This window comes from Caretta caretta, chromosome 3 (genome assembly GCF_965140235.1).
Source record: "Caretta caretta isolate rCarCar2 chromosome 3, rCarCar1.hap1, whole genome shotgun sequence".
In the NCBI taxonomy this organism is placed as follows: domain Eukaryota; kingdom Metazoa; phylum Chordata; order Testudines; family Cheloniidae; genus Caretta; species Caretta caretta.
Genome location: NC_134208.1, coordinates 32,841,982 through 32,860,617, shown reverse-complemented (window position 1 = coordinate 32,860,617; position 18,636 = coordinate 32,841,982). Strand labels below are relative to the sequence as shown.

Here is an 18,636-nt window from a genome sequence, read left to right as displayed (position 1 = left end):
GCAGGACTATAGCACTTCTTAGGCAAAATGTATTTTATGCGGGAAAATACAAAGTTCTATGCCCAGTGCTGCAGAATTCCCCCAGAAGTACAAGTTCATCACAGCACCCTGCCCACAGAGCCAGGTTAGGACAGAATGGGGCACACAGGGCTGCTGAGGGAGTCATACACTGGAGTTCAGAATGTCTAGTTGGGGGTACAGACTGGTACTTGGGCTCAGGAGCTGTGGGGTGACAGCGTTGAGCCTAGGAGTGGGAAAGAGAGAGGTTGCAGAGACCCGTGGAGGGGACAGGGACAGGGACAGACATGCCTGACTGAATGGGAGAGGCTTGGGGGTCAGCCAGGGTCTGCATAGGGGAGGCTTCCCAAAGCTCTAACAATCCCCACCCCAAAAAACAACAACAACAACAACAAACCCTTCTCTAACCCACACCCAACATCCTCCAGGTTCACTCTTAAGCTCCTTCCCTCTCCCTCAGCTCCTCCATTACCTCGACTCCCCCAAGCCTTTGCACTGCTTCTGACAGGTGCAGAAAATACAGTTCTGTATTGTAATTTAAATTAATTACACACACAAAGTTCTGTATTAATAAATCTAGTAAGAAATCTATTGGTCAAAAAAATTTACCAGAATTTTTTTTTTTGGTCTGTATTGTTACAGACATACTTGTGACAGATATTTTGAAATACATTAACAAAATAATTGAAACTAGCATGATTATATTGCATTATTTTGACAAATAAAATATGCAGAATTTTGAAGTATTTTCAATATTGTGTGCAGAATTTTTTTGCTGCAGAATTTTTAATTCTTGGTGCAGAATTCCCCCAGGAGTAAGTTTCATACCTGGGGTCACATATCCACAGGATGTGTGCTATGATCCACCTTTAAACAGTCCTTTGGAGGAACCCCTTCAATTGCTCAGACTTTCACACTTGAAAGTCATACAATTTTGCTAATCATTGTTCTGGACCTAGCTGGGTACTTTGAGAAGTGCTTGGCTGTGATTGTCCTGACATTTTTTTTTTTGACTGCTTGGTAAATGTTTTATTTGCCCTCAAAGCCTTTTTTTTAAAATGGGTAAGTAAAATAAATCCTGAGCTGTAATCTAACCCCATTGTGCCACTTTGGCACAGGAAAAAAGTGAGAAAGCACATAGATCTTCCTAGTGGATTCCCTTACTGTCATTTATAAGGCTTTACATCAGTCTGGCAATGTAGGCGTCTTAAAACTTTTACAGGTTTTATGCTCCTGGGGGAATTGATTGAGAATAGGAACAGTTAACTAACAATAGGATCATTAACAATGTTACTACACATGCCGGCTGCTACATTTCTGCCTCAGAGAATGAGATCAATTAACCATCAACAGCAACATTAACAAAATGTGGGTTTATTGGTTTTTAACAAAAAGCTATTTTCTTTAATTTAAAAACAAACAATTTTCAGTAACTTGATACCAATATTTAATTAAATGTTTTTTCAATTCTCAAGAAGTTACAGACACGTTACTAGGCAGGCAGGCTGCTACATTTCTGCCTCAAAGAATGAGATCAGTTAACTAGTAGGCAGACTGCTACATTTCTGCCTTGAGGAAACAGCCTTCCTTGTGCATAATAAAAAGACCTGCCCCCTTCCACACCCAGCCAGCCTCAGTAGTGAGAGGGACAGAGTCTCTCTCGCTTGTTGGCCAGCCCCACCCCCTGAAGGTAATCGTCTCCCCCACAGGCACACACGCCCAGCCCCCCTCTCCCGACAGTGATTTGCTTCTCTGAGGCTGCTCCAAGCATGCCAGGGAAGGGAAGAGGCATCTGTCCCTCAGCAGAGTTCTTTTGCATTTTTCTGCGCAGGGGGCACAGAAATATGTGGACTATATGAATTCTGTGCCCCCGCAGGGGCGCAGAATTCATCCAGAGTACATACCCCAAATTTCACCTCACTTAAAAACTACTTGCTTACAAAATCAGACATAAAAATACAAAACTGTCAGAGCACACTATTACTGAAAAATTGCTTACTTTGTCATTTTTACCATATGATTATAAAATACATCAATTGGAATATAAATATTGTATTTACACTTCAGTGCATAGTATATAAAGCAGTATAAACAAGTAATTGTCTGTATGAAATTTTAGTTTGTGCTGACTTTGCTAGTACTTTTTATGTAGCCTACTGAAAAACTAGGCAAATATCTAGATCAGTTGATGTACTTCCTGAAAGACCTCTGCATACCCCTGGTTGAGAACTGTTGGACTAGACAACCTCTTGAGGTCCCTTCCAGTCCTACAATTCTATGATTCTATGTCCACTGAAGAGAGGACAAGAAGTAATCAACTTAATCTGCAGCAAAGATGATTTAGGTTAGATATTAGGAAAATCTTTCAAACTACATGGGTACTTAAGTTCTTGAATATGCTTCCAAGGCAGGTTGTAGAGTCCCCACCATTGGAGGTTTTTAAGAACAGATTGGACAAAAACCTGTCAGGGATGGCCTAGGTATTACTTGGTCCCGCCTTGGGGCAGTGGGCTGAACTTGATGACCTCTCAAGGTCCCTTCCAGACCTACATTTCTATGATTCCATGAGTCTATATATCTTACACACAATAATTAGTGTAACATTCCTGATGAACCAGATTAGACTATAAACAAGAGCATCTACAAGCAAAAACCTGAAAAGCTTGTCTGATGAGAGAAAATTTGTATAATATAATTTTATTTAGAAATTCAACATGTTCCCAACTAACCGGATCTGACAAATTTAAAATTAGGAGCAGTTTTTTTCAATAGAAGGATTCTGTTATGAATAGGAAATTTCTCTAGTAATCTGTACACCAGGAGCTATGCCTGTCTGCCAGCACCCAAATATTCTCCGGGTAGTTTGACACATCTTCAATTATTAATTTTTCTATTTTTATCCTGCCAACACTACCTAATGAACTCATATTTGTATATTAAATATTTATGCTAAATACTATCAAAAATCTATTTAAGCAATAAAGAGCATACGAAAATCACATTTGTACATACTTAATATTTACCGTTACCCAGTAGTTTTTAAAAAAGGTTAATACTATATTGCATCTCATTTCTATGCAATGGAAATACTGGCATTAGCAACTTGTCTACAAATGCAATTTTCTAAAAAAGCAATACTCTCTAATCTCATTAAAATCACAGTCATTCAGAGCCAAATGTTTTCGATGCTGGGACACATGTAATAAAGTGGGGCGGGAATCAAATCTGATCCATTTGGACAGTGAGGTACAATTGCCTTACATCAAAACAAAAATTAACAAGAACTTTAAAGTTGACACAAACTTTTTCCAATTTTACCCCGTTGGTGAATCATACACTATGTCTACAACTTACAGTGGTGTGTGAAGTACAGACACAGCATGCCCACCTACAACAAGTATAAGTAGCAGTGTAGATGGTGGGACACTGCTTAGGCAAGTATAGTAGACATATACTGTAAGTTTCTGGCATATGCTACATGGCTCTCTACACACCCAAGCGGTTCCTCCCCCATCTACACTACTATTTCCAGCAGTGTAGCGGTCTGTGGCCAGAGCAGGAAAACCCCTGGGTCAAGGCAGTGGGGAAAGGTGCCAACAGCTCCCCAAAGCTGGACCCTTTCCCTGCCACAACGAACTGCCCAAGCCTTTCCCCACCCCAGTGAAAGGCGCTAGCAGCGAGATCCTGTTGGAGCTTTTCCCCACCACTGGGAAAGGCTCCAGCAGAGGGGAAAGGCAGTGAGGAAAGGCCCTCCTTCACTGCCTACCCTCTGCCAGAGCCTTTCACTGCAGCGTGGACACAGCCTGGTTTTCACTGCAGCATGTAGCTACCCATACCCTACAGGCTGCTCCATACACAGACAAGACCATACAGAGAACATTTTACTGTGAAAAACTTTCTATTCTGAAAGGAGCAAATAGGTCCTTTCCACCATTACCACTTTTTTTAGTTGACAGAAATGCTATATTGATTTTATATTTAAAGTACAGTAAGTTGTAAAGGTAAGGAACTTCTCATACTTGTATCCAAAATTATATGTATATTTCATTCCATCGATCCAGAGCACAATCATTAGTTTCGATTTTCTCTGTACCCTCTTTGTATCTGAGGGAGGGGATGCATCAAGAGTGTCAGAGATTTTATGTTAATGGTGAAATGCAAAAGGCGAAATTACTTTGCATGCACTCTTTCTTACTGCTCTTTGATTGTTTCACATTTACAAATAATTTTACACCTTAGAAGTATCAGGAATACTGAAGTCTTGACTTTTGTTATTTTGGAGGATTTGAGAATTACAAAGGAATAGGTGACAGTTTAGAACAATTACCCAAACTACAGCTTTCCCAAAGCTACATGTGACATAGGAGTTGGAGGCAGTTTCTCACTGAGGTTTGAGTGCTCCTGTGAATAATCCTGACTAGATCTGATTGTCTTATGAATCTGTCAATGGAAAGGTAGGGCCTGGCTGTCAACAAATCCAAGGATACCACAATGAACTACATTTTCCATACAAGAATAAACATGGATTTTTTTACATTGAGTTGAAGTCCCAATTTCGGGAAAAAAGAACGGGTCCTCTGAGTGGATGACAGCATTATTTTGTAAGACCAACCCTTGAACAGCCAATCACTGAGGTACAGGAATACTAAAACCGCCTCTCAATGAAGATAAGCAGCCACCACTGCTAAAACTTTTGAAAAAGCTCTCGGAGCCAAGGAAGCTCTAAAAGGGAGCAGCCAGTATTGAAAATGATCCTGGCCTATAACTAAAAGTATTTTTTGTGAGATGTGTGAATCACTACATGGAAATGTGTCTTCTAGGTGAAGGGCAAAAAACCAATCCCCTGAATTTAGAGAAGGAATTATAGCTGCCAGAGTCATCATCCTGAACTTCAGAGACTTTACAAATGTATTTAGTTGCCTCAAATCTAAAATTAGTCTCCACACTCTGTCTTTCTTTTTGCTACGAGGAAGTACCTTGAGTAGAAATCCTTTCCCTTGTGTTGAGCAGGGACAGGCTCCAGCAGTCCTAAAAGAAGGTGGGAGTGTGTTTCCTGACTCACTAAAAAGCTTATGAGAGAGATCCCTGAAGAGGGATGAAGAAAAGTGGTAGAAAAGAGGGAGGAAGGGAAAGTGGATGATGTAAGTCCAATGTTACAATCTTCAAGAGCCATTTGTCTGTAAGAATCCATTCCCATGTATGCTGAAAATGGGAAAGTCAGTCTCCAGATGGTGAAGTAAAGACTGTGGAGGATTTGAACCCTCAATCAACTCATTAAAACTGGTGTTTTGATGCCGAGTATTTGGGCCAGGTGGATGAGTGGTTCTTTTCCTCTGAAATCTACATTTCTGTCTGAGGGGTTCAGTGGGTTTTTTGGAGCCTAGAGAATTGGATTGGACAAGATCTCTGAGTGGTTTGCTACCTACTAAATTTATTTGTAGGGGTGTAAATTCCTAGAAATCATAGTGGCCCTGGAGTCTTTTAAAGTATGTAGGGACTCATCTGTTGTCTCTAAAAACAACTTCAGACCATCAAAGGGGAGATCTTCTACAGTGCTTTGGACCTCTCTGGAAAAGCTTGACAATTGGAGCCAGGATGCCCTGTGCATAAATACCACACTAGAGATGAAATGGGCTACAGCATCTGCTTCTTGAAGGGACGTCCTGGCCAGTAACTGTTCCTCAGCAACGACGGCTTGAAATTGCTTTCTTTGCTGTGGTAGAAGGTGCTCAATAAAAGCAGTAAATTTCACACAAGAAAGGTAATCGTATTTTGCCATGATTGCCTTGTAATTTGTGATCCAAAATTGTAGGGTTGCAGTTGAGTAAACTTCCATCCAAAAAGGTCCAGAAGCTTCTGGTCTTTGTCATTTGGGATTGGCTTGGTGTGGTGTTCCTTCCCTTGTTCATTCAGCGCATCCACTACCAAAGATTTAGGTGGGAGGCAAGAGAATAAAAATGTGGAGTCCTTGGGGGGGACATCATATTTTCTTATCTCCCATTTACAAGTTGGTGGTACTGTTGCTGGGGTCTGCCAAACTATCTTCGCAGGATCCAAAAGTCCATCATTGATAGGTAACACAACTCTGGTCAATGTTGCCAACTGCAGAATGTCCAGCAGCTTACATTGTGGTTCCTTGACCTCACTGAGTGGTATCTGCAGATTTTTCACCACGCATTTTAGGAGGACCTGAAATTGCTGAAAATCTTCTGTCACAGACAGAGGTGGACACACAACCACCTCATCTGGAGAGGACGAGGATAGTGTAGTTTGAGGGGTAGCTTCCTTATCTGCTCTTACATTCTGTTCCTTAAACGTCTCCTCCTGAGGAATAGGCGGGGGGGCGGGGGGAGTTGTGTGTATCTATTGTCCCAGTGGGCAAGACTCAGAACCTTGGGAAATTGTTGGTTTGCTGCCAAGGGATCCCAGTATGGCCATTGTGGGGGGCCATGTAGGAGAAGAAATGGCATCCAAGACTGGTCCCCTGAAAGTCCTCTCCTCTGAAAGTCCTCTCTCTCTGTGCAGGTGTTTCAAAGAATGGGTTCCTGTATGGATGGATAGGAGAGCCCTGCACCGAGATAGAGGAGACTAAAGGGAGGTCTCCATCATCATCCTCTATATCATCCAGAAGAGAAGGCCCAGCTGAAAATGTGGTGAATCGGGTAGTACTAGAGACAGATGGGAGTCCGGTGATTGAGAGGGTCTTGGAACCACAAGATACTCAGTACCCATAAGCAGTGGAGATTCTGGTTCACCTATCTCTGATAAATCCTCTGTGGACCTGAACTCTTGTTGTACCAAACAGAAAGGCAGTACTAATATGACAGTGTTTGTGTCTCTAGAAGTAGACAGTATTGAAGATTTAGAGCATTCTGAGGCAGGTGCCAATGGAGTAAGGGCCTTAGGCTTACACAGTACCAAGGAACCCATCTGGGGAGGCACCAGCAATAAGGATGAGTCTGACGGTACCAGTCTCAAAGAATGTTTCTCCTTGCCTTCTTTGACATATCTGGACAGTACTGAGGCTCGGTCACAGACGTGTTTCCTCTTGGAAGAGCTTAAGGGCTTTCCAGACATGCAGATACCGGAGGAGTCCTTTGTCGCTATGATACCAAGTCAAGAGGCTGAAGCTTCTGAGACCGTTGACCTACTGGGGGACTGAGGTCTTTAAGGAGCAGGCTCCTTATGAAGGGAGGTGCAGCTCCTCTTCTTCAAGAAGATCTCTGTAGTTTTCCCCTTACCAAGAGAGAGCTGAGGTGAGGTCAAAGGAGTTCTGGATCTACCCAGAGAGCAGTGTGTATACAGTGGTTCTTCTGACCTGGCTCTGAAGTGAGGAAAAGGGAGTGCTTCATCATTAGTAGCTTCAGTTTAAATCCTAAGCAAGGTAGAACTGGGAGATTAAGGACCAGACAGAAGTTACACTTCTGAGGAATGTGTGACTGCTGCTGACTAGGATGTCCTCCCAGCAAGTCAGCCAGTGTTTTAACCCCAGTGAGCCGGATATGCCCTTCCAAGGAAGGCAAGCCTCCTTAGAGGGGAGAGGAATAAATCTAATTCTCTCAACTACCAAACTAACCTAACTAGCAAGCAAACTATCTAAAATTAAATTAGCAACTAAAAGAAAAAACTTTTAGTGGAGGCGTGCTCGAGCGCCATCTCAGGCTGAGGCAGCTGAGAAGAAAATAAAGGCAGTTCACTCATACAGCCCTATATAATCTCAGTGTAGGGCACATACACAAGCCAAATGGACGCTGCCAGTGCAAATCTCCATTTGACGGCATGTGGGGCACATGCAGACCTGGAGTGGAGCACTCTTAAGGGCACTACTCTAAGAACAACATCTATTCACTTCTCAACTAAAGGCTGCAGCTCCAGGTTCTAGTCTTCAATGATGTTGTATTCCACTAGTCCTCTCAAAAATATGGGCATAAAAGCCAAGAATTAAGAATAATAAAAAACCTTTGAGGCCTTCTTTATACATCAAAAAAAACACATTTTTTTGTTATTTTTGCCTTGCAGTTCACCTTAAGGTACTAGCTGTGTGATCATTTTTCATTACACTATATTGTACAATCTGGAAATATATTTAAATCATAGTATCAGAAAGGTAGCCATGCATCCGATGAAGTGGGTATTCACCCACGAAAGCTTATGCTCCAATAAGTCTGTTAATCTATAAGGTGCCACAGGACTCTTTGCCACTTTTAAATCATACAATCAGATAAATGTAGGGCTGGAAGGGACCTTGAGAATTCATCAAGTCCAGCCCCCCGCACTGTGACAGGACAAGTAAACGCAGACTATCCCTGACAGGTGTTTGTCCAACTTGTTTTTAAAAGCTTCCAATGATGGGAACCCAGGACCTCCCTTGGAAGCCTATTCCAAAGCTTAACTACCCTGATAGTTAGAAAGTTTTTCCTAATATCTAACCCAAAACTCCCTTGCTAAAGATTAAGCTCATTACTTCTTGTCCTAGCTTCAGGGGACATTCAGAACAATTGAGCACCATCCTTTTTATAACAGCTTTTAACATACTGGAAGACCGTTATCAGGTCCCCCCCTCAGTCTTCTTTCCTCCAGATTAAACAGACACACTTTTTTTTAAACCTTTCCTCATATGTCAGATTTCCTAAATATTTTATCATTTTTATTGCTCTCCTCTGGATTCTTTCCAATTTGTCCACATCTTTCCTAAATTGAGGTGCCCAGAATTGGAGACAGAACTCGAGCAGGGGACTCACCAATACCTAGCAGAGCAGGACAATTACCTCCTGTGTCTTACAACACTCCTGTTAATACTCCCCGAGAATCATATTAGCCTTTTTTGCAGCTGCATCACATTGATGACTCATATTCAGTTTGTGGTCCCTATAAGCCCCAGATCCTTTTCAGCAGTACTACCATCTGGACAGTTATTCCCCATTTTTTAGTTGTGTATTTGATTTTCCCTTTCTACATGAAATACTTTGCACTTGACTTTATTGAATTTCATCTTCCTGAATTCACACCAATTTTCCACCGTCATTTTGAATTTTCAACCTGTCCTCCAAAGTGCTTACAACCCCTCCCACTTGGTGTCATCTGCACATTTTATAAGCATACTCTCTAGTCCATTAACCAAGTCATTAATGAAAATACTGACTAGTACCCAAGACTGACCCCTGCAGGACTCCAGTAGATACGCCCTCCCAATTTGATCACAAACTATTGATAACTACCCTTAACCATTTGTGTACCCACCTTATAGTAATTTCATGTAGACCACGTTTCCCTAGCTTGCTTATGAGAATACCATGCTTCATGTCAAAAGTATAGTCTAAATGTATTGTACACATGGGAATACATTTTCTAATAATTTCAGCAGGGTTTTAGCCCTCTGGCTCCCATTAACGTTAATGACCAACAACTAAACCCAGCACATGACTTTTTTTAAAAAGAAGATTTACAAAATGCTCAGGTTACATTTAAATTTCCAAGTGAACATTTAGTTTTGTTCTAGTTTTTGAGATATGAAGCCACTGAATCTCTTTTTGGCCACATCTGCTAGCATTCTAGGAAAGCATCTTACCTTAGAAATAGGATTTTTTAAAAAACACTTGGAAACAAATGCATGAATTTTGCCCTTCATATACATTACTCTTTCACCTACAACCTTTTAAATAGTTCCTCATACTAAGTATTTTGGAGTATCCCTAGCTTATTTTAAATTTTTACTCAGTGCTTTTCTGTGATTTTTTTGTACTAATATTACAGAAAGTATGCACCTCAGTGTGTTGCACCATTTCTGAGAGCACACTACAATTCTGATCAATCACCACAACATACTGCTTAGAGTGCACAATGAACACGTCATACTCACCTGTCACAGAAACAATATTGAGTAATCTTCTCATGGTTTGAGGACTGATATCACTAAACCAGTCCTCTGTAACCAGAAGCTTGGTCAGATCAAAAGACATCTGGCGTGTAATAGTCCGCTGCATCTGTCGTCTTCGGTAAGTATCCTGACAAATAAAAAAAAACAAAATAATGATTAGTTTCTCCAAACTGTACATACCTGAAGGGCTTCTCATTTCAGGTTTTGTGCTTAAAAATATTCTAATTTTTACAAGTTCAGCCAAAGGCACAGATTTATTCTCAAATACAATGAAAATATTTTCACAGAAAAAAAAATGTTCTTTGGCTAAACTATATAATATTCAATACAAGTAACACAAGTTGTAAATTATTTCTAATAAGCCACATTACTATGCCTTACAAACAATAGCAGAGTTTTTTCACACCACAATTATGAATGAAAAAATACAATGGTAAGTCACAATATTTTGTACGAACAAAACAATTTTTAACATTGATAAAACCACTTTTTAAATTAAGGCAAAAAAACCACAAAAGAGCATATCTTTGCTTTGGAGGAATCAAAAAATCCCCATTCATAGCCCTAGCATCTGTCACACAGAAACTGATATAGGAGGCAGTTGCTAAGCCAAGCCTCTTTGTGGTTGTTAGATATGACCCCCCCAGACCCCACCTGGGGTACAGATTGAACAAGAATTTGTATACTCTCTCTCCCTTTCAGGCATTGTAGAATCAAATTACTATAGATTAGATGGCTCCAACAATAACAGCTGTTAGGCAAGCTTGGTCAAACTTGACTAGAAAGTTCTGCTTCCATCCATTCTTTCATGTAGAGGTGGTCCTACAGAGCAATCCTACCCTTAAAATCTGTGGCAAAATCTTGATGTGAAGGGATTGGACGGAGAGAGGCATGATGACTGTCACAGCTAATTGACAATGATGCATTTAAACCATATCTAGATCTTCAGCAACAATTTGGCTTGCCCTGCTCCAGACCATGGAAATATCTCCAGCTAAAGCATTTACTTACAAACACATTTTGATCAGATCCATTGGGAGCTCCACAACCTCCAGAACTTTTATTATATTGAAGAAAACCTTCCTGGCCAGAGGTATCCTTTTAGGATTTTCTGGCCCAAAAAAACTCTGCCAAGGATTCATAATTTGCAAGTCACTTGGAATAGAGATTTAGATATGCAACTATCTCCAAATCAATGAAATACAATTGTATCTAATGTTCAAAAAGCAACTATAGACATGAGACTATGGCTTATTCACCAAAAGACACTTTTTCAAATATACTGGTCCCCACACAGCTTAATAGTAATGGGCCTCATAAATGCTGGCCCCTGTTGAAAATGTAATTTCTTTGATGCTACATTAGCTCATGGGTTTTCGGAGTTCCCTTGTATCAAGAATTTTCTCGTATGAGATGGGTCAAAGGAACAGTCTGATATTGGATGCTAAATTGGAGCTAATCCCCTTAAGTTTCATTCTTCTATATATTTCTGCTATCTGGCAGTTATCTGGTAACAAGGTGGCATGCTTCCATCATGCAGCTTTGGTCATTAAAAAAATTAAACCTGAAAAAATGGAAAAGTTGATCCCCATCTAATACTGATGCCTGCCTCAGTGACCATAGCTGACCTCACGGCTAACAAATGACTGGAATTCCGCAAGAAGAGAATGTCTGAAAAATTCCAAGCAATTTTGGCTGATTTTTTAGCAGTCTATGATAATGTAGACCCTGAAAACAGTTTTGTCGATTCCCCTCCCCTCCCTTTTTCCTACCTCTTTATTTACTTTGTGTAGTGTGATGAATCTGGTATTTTGATATATTTGTTGTATTTGGAAAAATTAATAAGTTATAAATATGAAAAAACTGATATAGGAGGCAGAAGAGAGACAGCAACACAGTACCATGCTAGTAGTAGTAGTTTTTGCTTTTGTGGTTAAGGACATAAAAAGTCCCTTTCTTTCTTTGCAAATGGGATAGAAGGACTCTGCTCATGTGTGGGGAGCAGCGAAGGGAAGAAGTTACTCACTTTCTGCAGTAATGATGGTTCTTCAAGATGTGTCCCCCTCTGGGTGCTCCCCTGTAGATATGCTTGTGTCCCTGCACTGCTAATCGGAGAACTTTGATAGCAATGTCCGTTAGGCCCACACATGTGCTGTCTCTCCTTGTGCCCTGCCACGAGGCTAGCTAGCGCACACAGGCTGACCCTTCTCAGTTATTTCTCTACCTCCCGAGTCATAGACAAAAATTTCAAAATAGAGGGGAGGAGGGTGGGTTGTGGGGCACCCACATCTCGAAGAACCATCGTCACTGAACAAGTTAATAACTACTTATTCTTTGAGTAGTCTCCCTATGGGTGCTCCAGTGTAGGTGACTTCCGAACAGTATCCCACTGGAGGGCTGGGACTTCAGAGTCAGGTCAGTTACAGATGACCGTACTGTCACCACTCAACAGATTTCTGAGATAGGGACATTCCTGAAAAAGGCAGTGGATGAGGAGATAGACCTCGTGGAGAGTGTGCAAATACTCTCTAGCGGGGTCATGTTGTGAACCTGATAATAGCGTCTAATGCAGTTTGAGACCCATTTGGAGAGTATCTGGGCTCATATTGCTGAGCCCTTGGATCTTTCCGCAATAGAGAGGAAAAGCTTAGGAGACTTCCTAAAAGCCTTTGTCCTGTCTAGGTAGAAGGCTAGGGCTATTCTGACATCTGTAATATAGCCTCCCTGTTGTGGTGGTGAGGCTTGGGTAGAAAATTGGTCTGTGTGGAATGGGGAGGTTACCTTAGAGATGAATTTTGGATGTGGCCTGAGCATAACCTTGTCCCTAAAGAATAGTGTGTAGGGAGGAGCCATCAGAACCACTATTTGTCCTATTCTAGCCGAGGTGATTGCTATCAGGAAGGCCGTTTTCATTGAGAGGTGTGTAAGTGAACAGGTGGCCATGGGTTCGAAGGGAGGTCTAGTCAGGCCTTTCAACACCAGGTTTAGATCCCATGTAGGGGGAGGATACTGGGGTTGTGAGAAAAGCCAACTCAAGGAATCATTTAGTAGTTGGGTATGATAGCACTGAGTATCCCTCTACTTGTCGATGGAAGGCTGCTATAGCTGCTAAGTGGATCAGGAGAGAACTGAGAGACAGTCCTGATCTTTTTAGAGTCAGTAGTCTAGGATCTTTGGAAGAGTTGCAATGTCATGGAGATTTGTTGGGAAGTACACCAAATCCGGAACCTGGACCATTTCTGCAGGTAAGTAAGATTTGTCAAGGACTTTCTACTGTGTAGCAATACCTCTTGTACCTTCTTCAAGCAGGAGATCTTTATGCACTAACCATGAAGGAGCCACATCTTGAGGTGAAGAATCCCCAGACTGGGATGTAGAGTGCATCCTTCATTCTGCAAGAGGAGGTACAGAGTGGAGTGGAGACAGATCTGTGGGCATGTCGAAAGTTGTGACAGGTAAGAGTACCAAGTCTGTCTTGGCCAAGTGGAAGCAATCAGTATGACGTGTGCTTCTTCTCTTTTTATTTTTAATAGGACTTTCAACAGTAAGGGAAACGGAGGAAAGATGCAGAAAAGTTCCCTGTCCCAGGGAAGAAGGAGATCATTGCACAAGGAGTGTTGCTCCATCCCTGATCTAGAGCAGTAACATGGATATTTCTTCTTCAGGTAAGTGGCAAACAGGTCTGTGGTTGGTGTCCTCCACCACCTGAATAGGTCATGGAGTACTGCTGGGTTTATCTCCCATCTGTGGTCGTGTGGGAACTTGCGACTGACACTGTCCACTATCAAATTTTGTGTGCTCGGAAGGTAAGCTGCTGCTAGCGTAACATTATGGGAGAAGCACCAGTTCCATAGTTTTATTGCTTCTGCATAGAGGGAAGGTGATCTGGCTCCCCTTTTTTGGTTTATGTAATACATACATGCTATGTTGTCTGTTAGGACTCTCGTGTGTGATCCCTTGATCAGCAGGAGGAAATGGGCACAGGCATTCCTGACCACCCTGAGCTCGAAGAGGATGTAAAGGGATATCTCCGTGGATGACCACTGGCCTTTTGTTGTGAGGTCATTTAGATGTGTGCCCCATCCTATGAGGTATGTGTCAGTGATGAGAAGCAATGACCGGGGGCGGAGTAAGAGCACTCTGGCCTACAAGTCAAGGTTGCAGCCTATGAATTCCAGGTGCTGCACTGGAGTGAGGGTTGATTTCTGGGCGTCGATCTATAGGCCCAGCTCTGTGAACAAGTGTATTGTGGATTTGGTGACTCAGCAAGCATCTTGAAAGGACCGGGCATGGAGGAGACAATCATCCAGGTAGAGGTAAATCATGATTCCTTGGGACCATAGATGCACAGCCACTCCTGAGAGGTCCTTGGAGAATACTCTCAGAGCTGATGATAGCCCAGAGGGGAGTACTCTGTACTGATAGTGGTCTTGTCCCAGGGTAAATCTAAGCAATCGTCTGTGGGATGATAGGATTGCGATATGGACGTAGGCATCCTGAAGGTCGAGGGCCAAAAACCAGTATCCCTGATCCAATGCTGGAATAATCATAGCTAGAGTGACTTTTTTGAATTTTTGAGCTTTGCTAAACTTGTTGAGTGCTCTGAGATCTAGCATGGGTCTCCAACCTCCCTTCCTCTTGAGTATTAGGAAATAGCAAGAGTAAAAACCTTTGCCTCATAGATGTTGAGGTACTGGTTCTATGGCTCCTAACTGGAGGAGACTATCTCTTGTTGTAGTAAACTCTCATAAGAGGGATAGGGAAGGGTTTTGTGGAGGGATGAGGAAGGTAAAGTGGATGGAATACCCATTATGAACAATTTCCAGGATCCATCGGTCCAGTGTTATGTGTTCCCAAGTGCTGCGGAACATTCCAAGGCGGTAGGAAGAGTTGGTCAGCTGTAGCAGTTGGGGGGAGTGGTCTGTTGATGCCTCGACCAATACATCAAAATCTGTGTTTGGAAGTGGATGGTTGCAACATGGAAGACTATGGGCCAAATGGTTTATGCCCGGGTAACATAGATTTCTCTCTCTGAAGTTCGTAATTTGAAAAGTTTGAAAACTCGTGGTGATTGGGGGAGGTCCTGGACAATTGGAAAAAGGCAAATATAGTGCCCATCTTTTAAAAAGGGAAGAAGGAGAATCCGGGGAACTATAGACCAGTCAGCCTCACCTCTGTCCCTGGAAAAATCATGGCGCAGGTCCTCAAGGAATCTATTTTGAAGCACTTGGAGAAGAGGAAGGTGATCGGGAACAGTCAGCATGGATTCACCAAGGGCAAGTCATGCCTGACCAACCTGATTGCCTTCTATGATGAGATAACTGGCTCTATGGCTATGGGAAAGTGGTGAAAGTAAAATATCTTGACTTTAGCAAAACTTTTGATATGGTCTCCCACAGTATTCTTATCAGCAAGTTAAAAAAGTATGGATTGGATGAATAGACTATAAAGTGGATAGAAAGCTGGCTAGGTTGTCGGGCTCAACAGGTAGTGATCAACGGCTCGATGTCTAGTTGGCAGCTGGTATCAAGCAGAGTGCCCCAGAGACAGTCCTCGGGCCGGTTTTGTTCAACATCTTTATCAGTAATCAGGATGATGGGATTAATTGCACCCTCAGCAAGTTCGCAGATGACACTAAGCTGCGGGGAAGAGGTAGATACGATGGAGGGTAGGGATAGGGTGTAGAGTGACCTAGACAAATTGGAGGATTGGGCCAAAATAAATCTGATGAGGTTCAACAAGGACAAATGCAGAGTTCTACACTTAGAAAGGAAGAATCCCATGCACAGCTACAGGCTGGGGACGGACTGGCTAAGCAGCAGTTCCGCAGAAAAGGACCTGGGGATTACAGTGTAAGAGAAGCTGGATATGAGTCAGTAGTGTGCCCTTGTTGCCAAGAAGGCCAATGGCATATTGGGCTGTATATTAGTAGAAGCATTGCCAGCAGATCGAGGGAAGTGATTATTCCCCTCTATTCAGCACTGGTGAGGCCACACATGGAGTACTGCATCCAATTTTGGTCCCCCCACTACAGAAGGGATGTGGACAAATTGGAAAGAGTCCAGTGGAGGGCAACAAAATGATTAGGGGGCTGAGGCACATGAGTTACGAGGAGAGACTGAGGGAACTAGGGTTATTTAGTCTGCAGAAGAGAAGAGTGAGGGGGGATTTTATAGCAGCCTTCAATTACTTGAAGGAGGGTTTCAAAGAGGATGGAGCTAGGCTGTTCTCAGTGGTGACAGATGACAGAACAAGAAGCAATAGTCTCAATTTGCAGTGGGGGAGGTCTAGGTTGGATATTAGGAAACACTATTTCACTAGGAGGGTGGTGAAGCACTGGAATGGGTTACCTAGGGAGGTGGTGGAATCTCCATCCTTAGAGATTAAGGCCTGGCTTGACAAAGCCTTGGCTGGGATGATTTAGTTGGTGTTGGTCCTGCTTTTAGTAGGAGATTGGACTGGATGACCTCCTGAGGTCTCTTCCAACCCTAATATTCTCTGATTCTATAATGGTGCTGAGTCGTGTACTGGGAGGTGTGTGATTTGTGTTGGGACTGCAGACTGAATTCTGTCTTTTGTCTGGGAGTGTAGATCCCTAACAAGTGGACAGTGGCCCTAGAATCTTTAATAGTATTAAGAGATGGATCCGTCTTCTCCGAAGAGCCTGGTGCCTTGAAAGAGAAGGTCTTTGACAGTCAACTAGCTCTTTAGGGAAGTCTGAAAGATGTAACCACGGCACAGCCACATAACCACTACCGTGGAAATGGACTGGGTCACTGTGCCAGCTGCACTAAAGGCAGACTTTAGTGCTGTTTTGCCTACTAGCTCTCCCTCCCGGATGCCAGCTTTGAACTGGTCGAGCTGTGACTCAGGAAGCTGATCAATAAAGTTGCTAAGTTTCCAATAGTTGACAGTCATATTTCACCATTAAGGCTTGATAATTATTGATTCGGAACTGTACTGTGGCCAAGGAATAGGCTTTGATCCCAAAGAGGTCCAAGCGTTTCCAATCCCATTCATAGGGAGTGGACCTCATTTGGTATTACAGCCCCAAGAGTTTAACGCATAGACGACAATGGAGTTGGGGGGAACCTAGGAGAAGAAGAATTCCGCGTCCCCACCCAGGCATAATTTTTTTTCCCCAGCCCACTTACAAATTTCCACTTTCCAGTCCCTGGAAAAATCATGGAGCAGGTCCTCAAAGAATCAATCCTGAAGCACTTGCATGAGAGGAAAGTGATCAGGAACAGCCAGCATGGATTCACCAAGGGAAGGTCATGCCTGACTAATCTAATCGCCTTTTATGATGAGATTACTGGTTCTGTGGATGAAGGGAAAGCAGTGGATGTATTGTTTCTTGACTTTAGCAAAGCTTTTGACACGGTCTCCCACAGTATTCTTGTCAGCAAGTTAAGGAAGTATGGGCTGGATGAATGCACTACAAGGTGGGTAGAAAGCTGGCTAGATTGTCGGGCTCAACGGGTAGTGATCAATGGTTCCATATCTAGTTGGCAGCCGGTATCAAGTGGAGTACCCCAAGGGTCGGTCCTGGGGCCGGTTTTGTTCAATATCTTCATAAATGATCTGGAGGATGGTGTGGATTGCACTCTCAGCAAATTTGCGGATGATACTAAACTGGGAGGAGTGGTAGATACGCTGGAGGGGAGGGATAGGATACAGAAGGACCTAGACAAATTGGAGGATTGGGCCAAAAGAAATCTGATGAGGTTCAATAAGGATAAGTGCAGGGTCCTGCACTTAGGACGGAAGAACCCAATGCACAGCTACAGACTAGGGACTGAATGGCTAGGCAGCAGTTCTGCGGAAAAGGACCTAGGGGTGACAGTGGACGGGAAGCTGGATATGAGTCAGCAGTGTGCCCTTGTTGCCAAGAAGGCCAATGGCATTTTGGGATGTATAAGTAGGGGCATAGCGAGCAGATCGAGGGACGTGATCGTTCCCCTCTATTCGACATTGGTGAGGCCTCATCTGGAGTACTGTGTCCAGTTTTGGGCCCCACACTTCAAGAAGGATGTGGATAAATTGGAGAGAGTCCAGCGAAGGGCAACAAAAATGATTAGGAGACTGGAACACATGAGTTATGAGGAGAGGCTGAGGGAGCTGGGATTGTTTAGCCTGCAGAAGAGAAGAATGAGGGGGGATTTGATAGCTGCTTTCAACTACCTGAAAGGGGGTTCCAAAGAGGATGGCTCTAGACTGTTCTCAATTGTAGCAGATGACAGAACGAGGAGTAATGGTCTCAAGTTGCAGTGGGGGAGGTTTAGATTGGATATTAGGAAAAACTTTTTCACTAAGAGGGTGGTGAAACACTGGAATGCGTTACCTAGGGAGGTGGTAGAATCTCCTTCCTTAGAGGTTTTTAAGGTCAGGCTTGACAAAGCCCTGGCTGGGATGATTTAACTGGGAATTGGTCCTGCTTTGAGCAGGGGGTTGGACTAGATGACCTTCTGGGGTCCCTTCCAACCCTGATATTCTATGATTCTATGATTCAAAATAGATGTCACCTATGCAGAGGTCTGCCAGATGGTTTTTGAGGGGTCCAGGAGAGCCTCATTAATGGGAAGGACTATTTTAGAGGATGAGGAACTTTGTGATGGGTGTCCTTGACTTCCTCCAAGGGAATCTGCAGTGTATTTGCAACTCTCTTTGCCAAGTCCTGGAAAAGCTGGAAGACTTCAGCTAAGGACACTGGTGGAGGGATGATGGGCCTTATCTTGGGA

At 42.9% G+C, this 18,636-nt stretch overlaps 1 protein-coding gene across 10 annotated transcripts in view; it reads right to left on the bottom strand.

Moving 5' to 3' along the window:
- KIDINS220 (kinase D interacting substrate 220) overlaps positions 1–18,636 on the bottom strand; it is a 184,930-nt gene that overhangs the window by 85,082 nt on the left and 81,212 nt on the right. For all 10 annotated transcript variants that reach the window (XM_048845445.2, XM_048845446.2, XM_048845448.2 and 7 more), the window contains exon 21: positions 9,878–10,022. In XM_048845445.2, the coding sequence (XP_048701402.2) occupies positions 9,878–10,022 (145 nt within the window). The remainder of the gene's footprint in view (positions 1–9,877; positions 10,023–18,636) is intronic.